This window comes from Apus apus, chromosome 2 (assembly GCF_020740795.1).
Source record: "Apus apus isolate bApuApu2 chromosome 2, bApuApu2.pri.cur, whole genome shotgun sequence".
In the NCBI taxonomy this organism is placed as follows: Eukaryota; Metazoa; Chordata; class Aves; order Apodiformes; family Apodidae; genus Apus; species Apus apus.
The window spans coordinates 134676944-134689982 of record NC_067283.1 but is presented as its reverse complement, the minus strand read 5'-3'; the positions used below and the strand labels follow the sequence as shown (position 1 = coordinate 134689982).

The following is a 13039-nucleotide window of genomic DNA, read 5'->3' as shown; positions in this document are numbered from 1 at the left end:
ACTGAGAGGAGGTTATGGCGAGATGAGCATTGGCCTCTTCTCCCCAGTGACTAGCAATAGGACAAGAGGAACTGGGGTCAAGTTGCACCAGGGGAGATCCACAATGGATATTAGGAAAAATTTCTTCACAGAAAGAGTGGTGAGGCATTGGAACAGGCTGCCCAGGGGGGTGGTGCAGGCACCGTTCCTGAAGGTGTTCAAAAAATGAGTAGACATGGTGTTTCAGGAGATGGTTTAGTGGTTAGGGGTTGTACAGCAGACTTAAGTTGGACTTAATGATCTTGAAGGTCTTTTCCAATCTTGCTGATTCTATGATTCTACAACTAAATAGGAAAGCCCAGAAATACCTAGCCATTGCCATCAGTTTCACCTTGGCTTCTGCATTTTAGCATGTCTGCAATTGAAGAGCTGTTTCATATGTTCTCCTTGTACTCAAAGTCATATCACAGAAACCAACATCTCTGTAAGAGGTCAACTGACTTCTTCCATGATGATCCTTCTAAACAGTAAATTTTTCATGTGATTTCAAAGCTCTTATCCAATGTGGACCTTGTACACCTGCTCAATGCAAGACAAACCATATCCTTTCCTCTTTTCACCCATCTGCCTGGATACAAATCAACCCATTTCCTTGCATAAACCTCCTGCCTTTCTGTTACATTAGCAAACTAAACATCTGTAGAGAACTATGACCCAAAACCCAAGGAAAATCTGACAACTCCAAGTTCTCATTTTAACATCCTCCTGACTGACAGAATCTTCCCATACAAACCTAAATGGCCGAAAAAACTCAGCTTGTCAAACTGGTGACCGGGAGATGTAGCTGCTGCAGAGCTGACCTACCCACTTCATCAGGAGATGTAGGATCTGTCAACTTCTGAGTAGCTGAAGCTTTGTGCTTAATCCACCTGGTATGGTGTGCTTCATAACTTCAAGGCAAATCTTATTTTTAAACCAACTGGAAGAAAGCATGTTTTATTTCTCGTTGCCCAAGAGGAACCTAGTAATCTTTTAGCCTCCAGGGAAACACTCCCTTTTTGCTCCCTCCTTTACTGTACTCATTCAAAACAGTATTTTTAATGGGGTGAACTGAGCTTCAGGGAAACAGAAGGAAGGATGTTTTTTTTTTCCCTTAAGTGATACTGTACAAAACATTGTTGCTTCTTAGCACTGGTAAGGAAAGGTCCCTGACTAAACTAGGTCGAATTTAATGCAGAGCTGACCTAACACTATGCAGGCCTTTACAGGCCTATATACTCAGCAGAAGTATTAACTTGGTCCCCAAAAGCTCAACAGAAGTTAATGGTGAGAACATATATAGCCTGTGCTTCTCTTAGTGTTTTGCTTCTAATTTCTGAGGAAAAAAAACAACAAAAAAAATCCTAACAAAAAAGAAAAAAACACACCAACAAACAAAAAAACCCCCATAATTTTTTTAAAGCCAGCATACACCCCGCTGTCAGGTTATGCTTTATTTAATATGTAGTTAACATGCATTTTTCTCCTTCAAATTTTACTCAGTGTACACTTCAGATGAACACTATTAAGCAGTGTAAAAAACCATAACCTCACATTAAAAAAAAAATGCAGATCAAAAGTCTTTAGAAGTAATAACAGCCTACTTCTTCAGAAAGAAAACAAAAACAAAAAGAAAAATAAGCTCATTTTTATATATTGTATGTATATGAATAAAACACTGAAGTGACAGCACTTATGCAAACCACTTTCTGGAATAGTGCCATTTAATTCTAGTTAAGTGCAAAGAGAATGTGATAGAAAACTTACTGGTTTTACAGAAGGAGGCAATCACATGTTAGTTTTGAACCTTTGCATGCATGCAATTCTAACCAACCAAAATAATAAAAAATTGGTAATAATTTGGCATAATAAACTTGCCATCAAAATAGATAGGAACACATTATGAACAAAACAACTTCAAAAGCACACCCTGTAGGTCATGCAAATCAGTGATCAGGGAACTGATCAGCTACATCGTGTTTGAGGGAAATTACTATTTTGTGTTGACATACAAAACAAAAATTAGGAAAATAAGTTGCAAGGGAAGGACAGGCAGAGTTTCAGAACAAGACTACTCTGCATTACTATCTGTCTTGTTTTCATTAAAAATACCAAAAGTGATTAATGCACTTCTCTAAGTGACAGCTGAAACTCCCAAAGTTAATGTTATCCATGAGACACTTGCAGTTTAATCAGTAATCGTATGCTTCAGGAAAGGTTAAAGGGGCAAAGTAGGTGTCAAACCAAAATTGCTTTCACAGATAAAAATCTTACAATCACAGTAACTGCCTCCTATAACTTCAGCTGGATTAAATTTTTTTAGGGGAAGGTGGCAAGCACTGGTGGTAACTAAAAACATAATGTTAAAACAAGAAATGGTGAAATGTAAATTTTTACATAAATAAATTCATATAAACCCCACATATTAAAATGTAGCAAAATCTATATGCTTTTTTTAATCTTCAGGTATTTACACCTTAATTTTAAATGAAATAATTTACACTTATTTGTTCACTTTCTATTTAATAATTACATACATACAGAAAAATAACTAGCAGAAAATGCCACATGCTTTTCTGAGGAGTAAAACTATTTGAAAATTTCAGGGTTTAAGTTTTTTATTCTAGAGTGATAATAACCATTTAAACCATTAATTAAAAAAAATATAATTACTCCATACTTTTATGTAGTCAGCTGATTGGAAATAGAAGTAATACTGAAATAAAAGCACACGGAAAGGCTTGATAAGCAGTCAAGCTACATTTTGTGTCATGTTTCCCAGGGACTGATGCAGGAAATAAAAGCCAAGGCCCTGAGAAAGCAAACTGAAAGAAACAGAAGAAGTTAAGAAGGGAAAAAGGTAGCTGGAATATACCGGTAGCCTCGCCTTGAGGGGGAAAAAAAAATATAAACATGTTTCTGAGTTCAGCAATATATGAAAAGGGTTAGTTACAGTCAGAAATAGGAATGTCATTGTATTCCTTGTGCGTTCACAGAAGCAAGATAAAATACTCCACAAAATCATTTTTTCCTCATAATAAAACAATTTGCACATATTCAAATTTCTATACCAAAAATTTAAAAAATAAGGCTTATCCTAGGTCTTCAACTTTTATACATAAAAGCTCTGCATGCAATTAAACAGTTATCTCTTTATCAAAAACCAGAAGCAGACTACAGTAGAAGCTTAACTTAATATACATCTTCTCATCTTCACATCCCACTCATGCTACACAGACAGGAAAGAACTGGGGCCAGGAAAAGTACCATTAAATTGCCTTCAATGGTAGAGGGATACACTACATGACATAATTTATATTTATATAAGCTTAGTATGATCCGTCCTCTAACCAAAGTTTTTCTTTCCTACTTCTTTTACACTTAATGTCCAACAAGTCCAGAAAACAAAAACATTAGGAGCTGTGACTTCTCTTACTCAAAAAACTCCAAATGAGGACCAGGTAAGCAAGGACAGATAAACATTCTGTCACAAAATAGTATGAACTTCCCAAAAGATGCCCACAGAAATAGTGTTCACAACAATAAATACATGGCTGGGGAAGAAAGCATTATTTAGGCAATAAAACTGCAGAGCAGCAGCTACATATTACAATCTTCATGGGGGTGGGAAGAAATCACATCACAATTCATGATAAAGCATCTGTATAAAAATACATACATCTTACTTGCTGATATATTAATTCCTTTGTCCCAGTCTTTATGATACCCACAAAAGTGGATATACTCACTGAATCCACTGTGTTGTCTCACATTTAGAAAATAAATGACTGGAATCTCAAAAAAACACTTAGAAATAGCCAATGTGCTTACAAAATTATTTGTATATCTAAAGATTAATTTTCCGCTCTCTCTCTCATCCCTGCATTTTTCTTGGGAGAAAACGTCAGTCCTTTATATCTTCTGCACCAAGTAGTTGATCATATTCATTCTTCAGCTAGGGCTTCTCAAAAGATAATTTTTCCCCAAAGTCAATAATGACAACTTAATAAAAAAGACATCATACTTTATGAACTTCACCACTGCTACAAGAGAGCAAGTTTCAGTTTAGCAATTGGCTATAAAAGATACTGTGATTACTTAAGCAGTGAAAAAAAGGAAGAACTCCATCAATAGCTAACCAAAAGAGTTAACCTCAAACACATTAATGAAGATGAAACCATTTTAACAATGAACCTGAGGATAAGTCTAAGGTAAATTAGAGGACAGCTAGTCAAGGACCAGTTGGGCATGAAAAGTCTTTGTTTCTATTATTTAACAGAGTAAACAAAGAGAAAAGGTACCTTTGCCACTGTTGCTTTCCATTGTGTACAAGTAATCCATGTAGAAAGCCCCAAACCTCTGCATTCCAGCTACCTCTGTGTATGTCTCCTACCAACAAAGCAAAGCAAACAAAGTAACATTGTATAAGGAAAGCATCTTGAGATTACCAACTGATAGGCTGGTATGAGAGAGATATATTCATGTTTGGATTTGTGCATCAACACACAGAAAGGCTTATCAAGCCAAAGGACAGAGGTTATCCCAAAGAATTCACCTTTCCGATAGGTAATGTAACTTCTATTTGAGGCCACACAAAGGCACATCCATAATTCCAGTGGACATGCTGACCAATTCATCAATAGCATCTAGTTAATTAGTACCTTTAATGGAGCAAATATTCTTCACTTGACCTCTTGCATCCAACAGATCTGCCTAAATACACTGAAAACTAAAGCTCATTCTTTCTGGCTTTTTTACGTAAGGAAAATCAGGGGTTTATCTTTTAGCAGTAGGAAACTTATTAAGACTTCATGCCATCATTGAGATTTACAGATAACGTAATACCTTATTACACAGTAAGTTTGCTTCCCCTCTTGCCAAAAATTAGGCAAAACATAAAAGCATCAAAGAAAGGTCAAGGAAAAAGTAAAGCTTAAAACTAAGAGACACTAAGGAAAATGTTTGAATATGTGTAAGTACTTGTGATTTCACCAATTTCATTTTTTTAATGGGATTCTCCAGGATTATAATTAATCAGTAGTATTAAAAAGGTGAAAAAAAAAATTAGGTATATTCAAAATTGTAAATGCCTTACCTGTGCCTTACACAGAGCATAGAACTCCACCTATGAACACACCTGGGACCATCCTAGTCACCACAACCAGTCTTTACTAATTCCAGACAGTCAGGGAATCAAGTTTTACAGCACAATTTACAGCAGAGACAAATGGTGACTGAAAATTTGTCTCTGCCAAAAGGCAGAATTAGCAAGACTTCCTCTAAGCAGACGGATATAGAGCACAGACAGCAGAATTAGCATTGGCCAAGATCTGGTTTCCAAGAGACCACTTTTGACTTTGAAGACCATGAACTACTTACTGCTTGGGATTAAAGATGTATGTCCTGGTAAAGCTTGACTTTTTGCTAAGATTCTCTCATACCTCTGCTTTTCTCTTAAGGTATTCTGCAGTTAGTGCTTTTGGAAACTATGGCATGAGGAGAGTTTGAGGGTTCTTTTGTTACTTTTTCAGTACAAGCAGCTTTAATTTTTGCCAGAGGCAAAGTAAGATTCAGTTAGATATGACAAAGTATTGAAAAACAGTCTTCTGTATACAGATCTAAATTATTATTAGAAATCCATTAGAGAGCATTAGAAAATCTAAGAAAAATTTCATTATCTGACCTTATGATGAGCTGTATCCAATATAAATTCTGCACGAATACTATTATTTTCTGGACTTCTGTAATCAAATAGTGAATTGGTGAGGTATGTCATCCCTTTCACACTCAAATTTTCTCCGCAATTAAAGAAGACGGCCTCCTTCATGAGGGAGTGGAAAATAGGGAGGAAAAAAATTACAGTCAACTTAACAAAGCAGTTTCAATTCTGTTATAACACCCCCAATGACATGGTAGCATTCCTTTAGGGCATATGAAAAAGGGCATGTCAGCTCAAGTCACATATTTTGTGATGAAGTTAAGACAAATTTTATTCAAATAACACTGAAGTTCCAGTCCATTCCCTCCCCATTTTCAAGTTAATAAAAACAACCTGAGCTAGTAAATATTATACAATCCATGATACAGAACATACTAGTTTCATTTTAACAGAAGTAATCTCAGACAATTGTTACTCTTGTGCCCTATTCTCTTAACTATACACAATCTTGTCACTATATATTCCACTTCTCTTGACTGACCAATGCCTTTCAGATGCTTTATCTATCCTCTTCACAATAAGCAATTCTTTCAATGTATGATCTGTTTCCTACCCAATCACACTTCTTTATTCATCTAGATTTTTACATACCTTTTCCATACCCCAAACCTTCTATCCTTCTGAAATCAACACAACTTTTTATCAAGTGTTATTCTTCTTAAAAGCTTATTTCTATGAGGTTGATTTTTTTCCAACCATCTATTCTCAATCAGATACAACAAAGCTAGAACCTGTATGAAAGGTACAAACTATAGCAGTACAGGAACAGAACAAATAAGGCAGTATCAGCATGACCACCATTCTCACAAAAGCAGAGATTTTCTTAAATGGATGCCCTAGAGGATGGCAGAAAAATTAAAAAGCAAAAATCCAAATGCCCCTTATCGACTGACCTACAGGAAACTGATTCGCTCACCCAACCACTCCAGTCAAAACATGTCTTTTCTCATGATTTTATTTATATCCCACCATCTCATAGTTGCTGCAGATAAGGCCACTGTCCACCACCTCATCCCCAGCCACATCTCCCTTCTATCTAAACAAGACCAGCAGAGCATTTTTTTACAGTTGGCTCATCCTCGCCTCACCAGTCTGTCCTCCTGGAAAAGCCTACATCTACCCATTGCAGCACACCAGTCATGTAGTGTTTCCCACCAAACCTCTACAATCCCAACAATATCATACTTTACAGTTGTGTATAGATATGTAAATCTTCTTGTTTCTTTCCTGTGCTGTAGGCATTTGTATACAAAAGCTTGAGACCGATACCAAGCCATGCTGCTCTCATAGGGGAAGTAGAAGAACACGTCCCACCATACAGTATATGACCATTTCCAAATAAGGAGATACATGACATTAATACATAGTCACTTTATATTTTCTTCCATATTCTTAATTTTTCTCCTTAAAATGCTTCCTAAGACTTTAAAGAGCACTAAAATCAAGTTAACACATCTCTTTTTGGCTGCATTATTTGTTTTTATTTAAATATAGGTAATAATTGCTGGTCTCAAATACCTTAGGGCATTATTCTATCTATAGTTCAACCAAAAATCTTCATTATTGAATATACAATTTCATGCACCACTTCATTAAATATTTTAAGAGTAGTTCATATGGATAACTGATTTTGTCTTATAAAGCAATTCAAGACTTGCTTCTATTTAAAATATAGATATTAATACTGTCCTACTCCTTCACTTGATACTGCTCTCCTTAACTTTATTGAAAAATGAGGAAGAACACTCATTCAATACTTGAATATTTGTATTCCTTATGCACCACAGGATTCCACTGGCCTTCTGGGCAGCAAGGGCACATTGCTGGCTCATGGATAATTTACTATCTAGCATGACTTGTAGGTCCTTCTCCTCAGAACTGCTTTCCAGCAAGTCCACCCCTAACCTATACTGGTGCAGAGGTTCTTCCTCCCCAGGTGCAGGACTACCCTTGGCCTTGTTGAACCTCATTAGGTTCTTCTCCGCCCAGCTCTCCAGCCTGACCAGGTCACACTCGTTGGCAGCACAGCCCTCTGGAGCATCAGTCACCTCTCCCAGTTTGGTATCATGAGCAAACTTGCTGAGGATACACTCTCTCTTCATCCAGGTTATTGATAAACATGTTGAATAAGACCAGACAGTAATGACCCCTGTGGTAATGGAGTTATAAAAAAAAAGCCTAATATTTTGCAGCTTCTCACTCTTAGATTTTTGTCTTTCCAATCGTAAGGAATAACCATTGAGTTCTATATTCCAGTGACACATTCAGAAGACTTAAATCACATTTGGCAATAGCAGACTTCCCAATTCATACAATCAAAAACTTTAACAAAGCATAGCACAATTGCTTATTCAGAATGTCAAATGATATTTCAATATACTCACTTCATCACTCCTATTCACATTCTCTTCAAAGTCTTTAATTCCCATAATTCCTTTAAGGCACATAGCTTGGCAACCAACAAAACCTATTTGGCAATCAAAGAAGAGTTCACCTTTCATAAGAACCTAGTAAGAAAAAAAATAATTTTTTTATGAATTCTTAATAAAAGACAGAGAAAAGTGTACTGAAATATGTTTAGGTTTTTATATTAGGAGCTTTAATAAATAAGTTAATCAAACTGGACACAGAAAGAAGGCATTACTTTAGCATCTAATCACTACAGCACTAGAAATGTAGGGAATTTCTATCTATGTGATTATTACAATAAAAAACAACCAACCTAGAAGAATATAAAGACTCAATAATGACAAAACTTCAAAGTATTTTAAAGGTGAGTAGCCAAAACCTATATAATGGATAAAAAAACTGTAATTCATAAATTACCTCAACTGTGGTTCCTTCTTGTTCCCAGCAAAGAACTTCTTTGGATTTTACTTTCTGAGGGCTGTAATAACTACTTTCAGCTTGCATTTCAGTGAGCTATAAAACAATAGGATAAACACCTCATATAAATCAATATTAGTATTAAACAGCAGTAATATCATTAATATACAGAACTAAATAAGACTAATTAAACTATGGGCAAAAATTTATGAACAAGCAGGAAACAAGTACAGTTAAACAGCTGTAACATATTATCCATATTAGAACTTCTCATATTCAACTTCTGGTTGAAGTATGCCATAACAGAAAGTTTTCAATCCACTCTATTATTTTCAGTTTGCTTTTCTAAAGAGAAACTATGTGAAAAGATGAACACAGCTGCATTATAAACAGACTCAAATTAGCTTGTAAATTGCTGTAAAAATCCATAAATACATTATTTATTCCTTCCAGCAAATAATTACACAGCATGTTAATATTAAGGAAACATTTTTATCACAATCATACTCATTTTTCTTTCTTGTCACAGCAATTGAGAAACATGCGTTTAAATTTCTTGCATGATTTTGATATAAAACCTGCAGCTAGAAAAAGGAGAAAAGAGGCACAAAATAATAACAAAATTTATTTTAAAAATACTTAATTTATGTTGAGCAGCTTAAATAGTTCAAATTCTAATTTTTATATAAAAATATCCACAAGCTCTCATTATTTTCAAGAGTGGGTACACATGGATGTTGTTTCAAACTAAAATTTTGTAATCCAAATGTCCACAAAAATCAGATTAAGAAAAATTGCTAATCACCCTTCAGCTGTGTGCAATTATTGTAGAGGAAAAGCAATTAATTGATTAAAAGAACTCAGACATTACAAGAATAATTTTCAACATTCTTAGAAAACGCTACATTTAATTTGGCATGATTTTTAGTTGGAATGATATCAACTGTTCAGAATGCTAATGCAGAAACTTGACCTTATTTTTTAACCAGAATATGAACCACAAATTAATTCCATACATTCTTTGCATGCAAGCAGAACAATGAATTCTGTTTTCCTCCTAACTGTCACCATATTAGTATCATTAGTATCACTTCACATTTAAAATACAAAGAATCTAAGATGTTACATTTTAAGTATTTTTTATCAATTCCTAATATGCATAAACTTGCCAATTAAAAATAACTAAATCCCAATCCAGAATATCTTATTCAAAAAAATAAGTTCACATTATTTTTAGGAAGTTTTCTTACATGAGGAAACAGTGCACAAAATTACTACTGTGTGACAAAGAACAAAATAAAGAATATCCTGACCTGTAATCACAGAATCACACAATGTTAGGGATTGGAAGGGACCTCTGGAGATCATTGAGTCCAGCTCCCCTGCCAGAGCAGGACCACCACAGAATCTAGGGCAGGTCACTCAGAAACGCATCCAGGTGAGTCTTGAAAATCTCCAGGGAAGGAGACTCCACAACCTCTCTGGGCAGCCTGTTCCAGTGCTCCTTAACACTTACAGTTAAGAACTTCCTCATGTTGAGCTGGAGCTTCCTGTGCCCTAGTTTGCATCCACTGCCCCTTGTCCTATCACAGGGCACAACTGAAAAGAGATTGGCCCTTCCTCCCTGACACCCACCCTTCAGATATTTATAGACATGAATAAGATCCCCTCTCAGTCTTCTCTAGACAGAACAGCCCCAGGTCTCTCAGCCTTTCCTCATAAGACAGGTGTTCCAGTCCCTTAATCATCCTCGTAGCTCGCCTTGGACTCCCTCAAGTAAATCCCTGTCTCTCTTGAACTGGGGAGCCCAGAACCGGACAAAATCCAATAAATTAAAAATTTGTGTTTTGGTTGTTTGTTTTGATTTTTTAACTGATGCCCCAGGAATATAATTAAAAGAGGGAAGAAAAGTTTTCCCATTATTTCTTTTTAACCTGTATTTTGGTTTGTGGGGTTTGGGGTTTGTTTTTTTTAATGATGGCTGAAGCAGACTGACACAAAAGAACATGACTGAATATTTGTTGATGCTTTATGTCCTCAAATTTTGCAACCAAATTTGCTGGGAGATTGAAGGCTTAAAACCTTAACTTCCCCCCAGAATGCCTGCAGCTTCCAAAGTCATTTGTCTGAAATTTCCTGGGAGCTGCTGAGCAGCTAAATGCTCTCCCTGCACCAGGAAACAAAAATAACAGAGAGAAAGTAGCCAAGAAACCCCTCTAAGCACTATCTCATTTACAGATGACAAGCCAAATGGGCATAAAAAGGACAGAGAGAATTAGATAGACGGAATACAGCAGTAAAATCCACATAAAGACTTTTTCACCCTTAAAAAAAATTAAGTAAATTCTGTGGTTTGCCTTTAAGATTAATATTTTCACACTCAAATTCTTGCTTAAATGGCAAAAGCACCTCACACTGCAATTAAAAATACATTATGATGCAAGAGGAACGTTCAACATTCGGTTTTGTTATTCTTTAATGCAATATCCTCTGTCTCAAATCAAACAGTATACAAGCACTCGGACAATCCTGATGCACTCTCTCAACAAGCCACATGAATCCTATACTACAGAGAAATACTTACCTTAAATGTCACTGTTGCCTTTGTACAATAAAACCCAACTGAAATAATAGGATCTTTGAGGGACTGAGATTTCTGTTGATGTAGCATTGTTCCATCATCAGTTCCACTAGAATCATTCTCTTCATCATCATAACTCACAATAGCAGGAACAAATGACCAAGCCCAAGAAACCCATCCTTGTTGCTGATCATCATCTTGATGCAAATAAGGATCTTGATTAATATACTGTGTAGGATATTGCATTACTGAGCTTGTTTCATCTTCTGCACCTTTTAAAATAAGGTCAAATTTCAAATCAACCATACTTGAAAATTAATTTGTTATACTCAAAATTCTATTATGTGAAATTTGTCTAGAACCATACTCCACATATCATTCATTAAATGGACACCTTAAATTTCTGAATATTAGTTTTCCTCTTTGCAATAGTTTTATTATGGTATAATTGCAGTGCGACCAGAATTTGTCAGTCTATACCATACGCTTTCAGAACTTCTTCCATTAAAGCCCCTCTGAAGTTGCAAATTAAAGCCTAATAAATTATTAAATATTACTATTTGTAATTTTCCATTTCAAAATTAAATAAAAACTTCAATTGCCAAAGCCATAATAATAAAAATGTAAACCAAGCACAGATACAAAACTTGAAGTTAAAAACTATCTTTCTTTAAGAAACAGCTATGCAAGTATTCAAAGATACAGGTTTATCTGCTCTCAAAAAGCTGACATGCCACCTGTGAGTCAAAAACCCAAATGTTAGTCTTCTGTATTAGAGATAGAATACAGAACAAAACAAGGATTTTCCCAAAAACACAAGTCTAAGATTCATGATCCAAATGGGTAACACTGTGCATGTACAAAGAGCACAATTAGCATAGCCTCTCTGGCTTCATCACCACTCTTGTGGGACTCCTGAGGAGTATTTACTCCAGAACTACCACAGGTAGTACAGAACGCAGTACTGTTTCCTTAGGGGAAAAATACTTAATATATTATTTAACTGAGAAAATAAATAAGCATGTTCCATTTCCATGTGCATATTTTCAAACTAAGAGATCTCATTCTTACAAGTTTTAGAGCTTTTAGTCTTTAGTCTAATTAGTCTTCAGTCTTTTAGTCTATTTATTTATACACTTGTATGGTGAGAGAAAGCATAAGAAAAACACAAGAGAATTCTCTCCACGTGCTTAAAAGCATGGACACCTCCTCCCACAAGGGCAGTATTATCTCAGAGATAATATTACAACCCAAATGTAAATCTTGAAACACAGGAAATACAGAAGAGGTGCACATGAAGTCTTGAAAACAGCCAAGAGGCAGAAACATCAGGTGCAAAAAGAAATTGCACAGGTATGGAGGCAAACACTACTTGTGCTTCAGAACCCCAAACCAGCTCTCTCTTCATTGTCCTTGGACTCCTTGTAACAATTTCAACCCTGCCAAGCTGAAAAAACGGCAGTGGATAGTAGTCAGAGGGCTGCACCAGATCAGAGTTTCCTTTTAACATCTCTAATCTGAGCCCCAGGGAGGCAGCAGACTTCCCCATGGGATGGGTCTGGTCGACAAATGGGCCCCTCTGTTCCCCTCAGAAGGGAGTCACCCACCACAATTACTCTCCTTTTCTTCTTAGTTGAAGAAGTCCTAAGGCATGGGGGTGAGTGACAAGCCCTAGGTGATTCACTAGATGGATCTATCTCTCCATCTTCATTTGATTGGCCCTTAAGTTCCAAAGCCTCATACCTATTTTTCAAGGGCAAGTGGGAGGGTGGATAGAGAGATGATTGTCCCCCTGTACTCAGCACTGGTGAGGCCACACCTGGAGTACTGCATCCAGTTTTGGGCACCTCAATTCAAGAGAGATATTGAGGTGCTGGAGCAAGTACAGAGGAGGG

General features: G+C 36.1%; 2 protein-coding genes across 5 annotated transcripts in view; one reads left to right on the top strand and one right to left on the bottom strand.

Annotated features, from left to right (window-relative positions):
- RIDA (reactive intermediate imine deaminase A homolog) overlaps positions 1-13039 on the top strand; it is a 959578-nt gene that overhangs the window by 482770 nt on the left and 463769 nt on the right. The gene's annotated exons all lie outside the window — the stretch shown is intronic.
- The window catches only part of VPS13B (vacuolar protein sorting 13 homolog B), a 442966-nt gene that overhangs the window by 375230 nt on the left and 54697 nt on the right, over positions 1-13039 (bottom strand). For 3 of the 4 annotated variants that reach the window (XM_051610148.1, XM_051610150.1, XM_051610149.1), the window contains exons 8-12: positions 11148-11416; positions 8564-8659; positions 8122-8244; positions 5702-5839; positions 4320-4407 (exon numbers count right to left, since the gene is read on the bottom strand). The exons of the other annotated variant lie outside the window; for it this stretch is intronic. In XM_051610148.1, coding sequence (XP_051466108.1) covers positions 4320-4407; positions 5702-5839; positions 8122-8244; positions 8564-8659; positions 11148-11416 — 714 coding nt within the window. The remainder of the gene's footprint in view (positions 1-4319; positions 4408-5701; positions 5840-8121; positions 8245-8563; positions 8660-11147; positions 11417-13039) is intronic. 4 annotated transcript variants of the gene reach the window in all.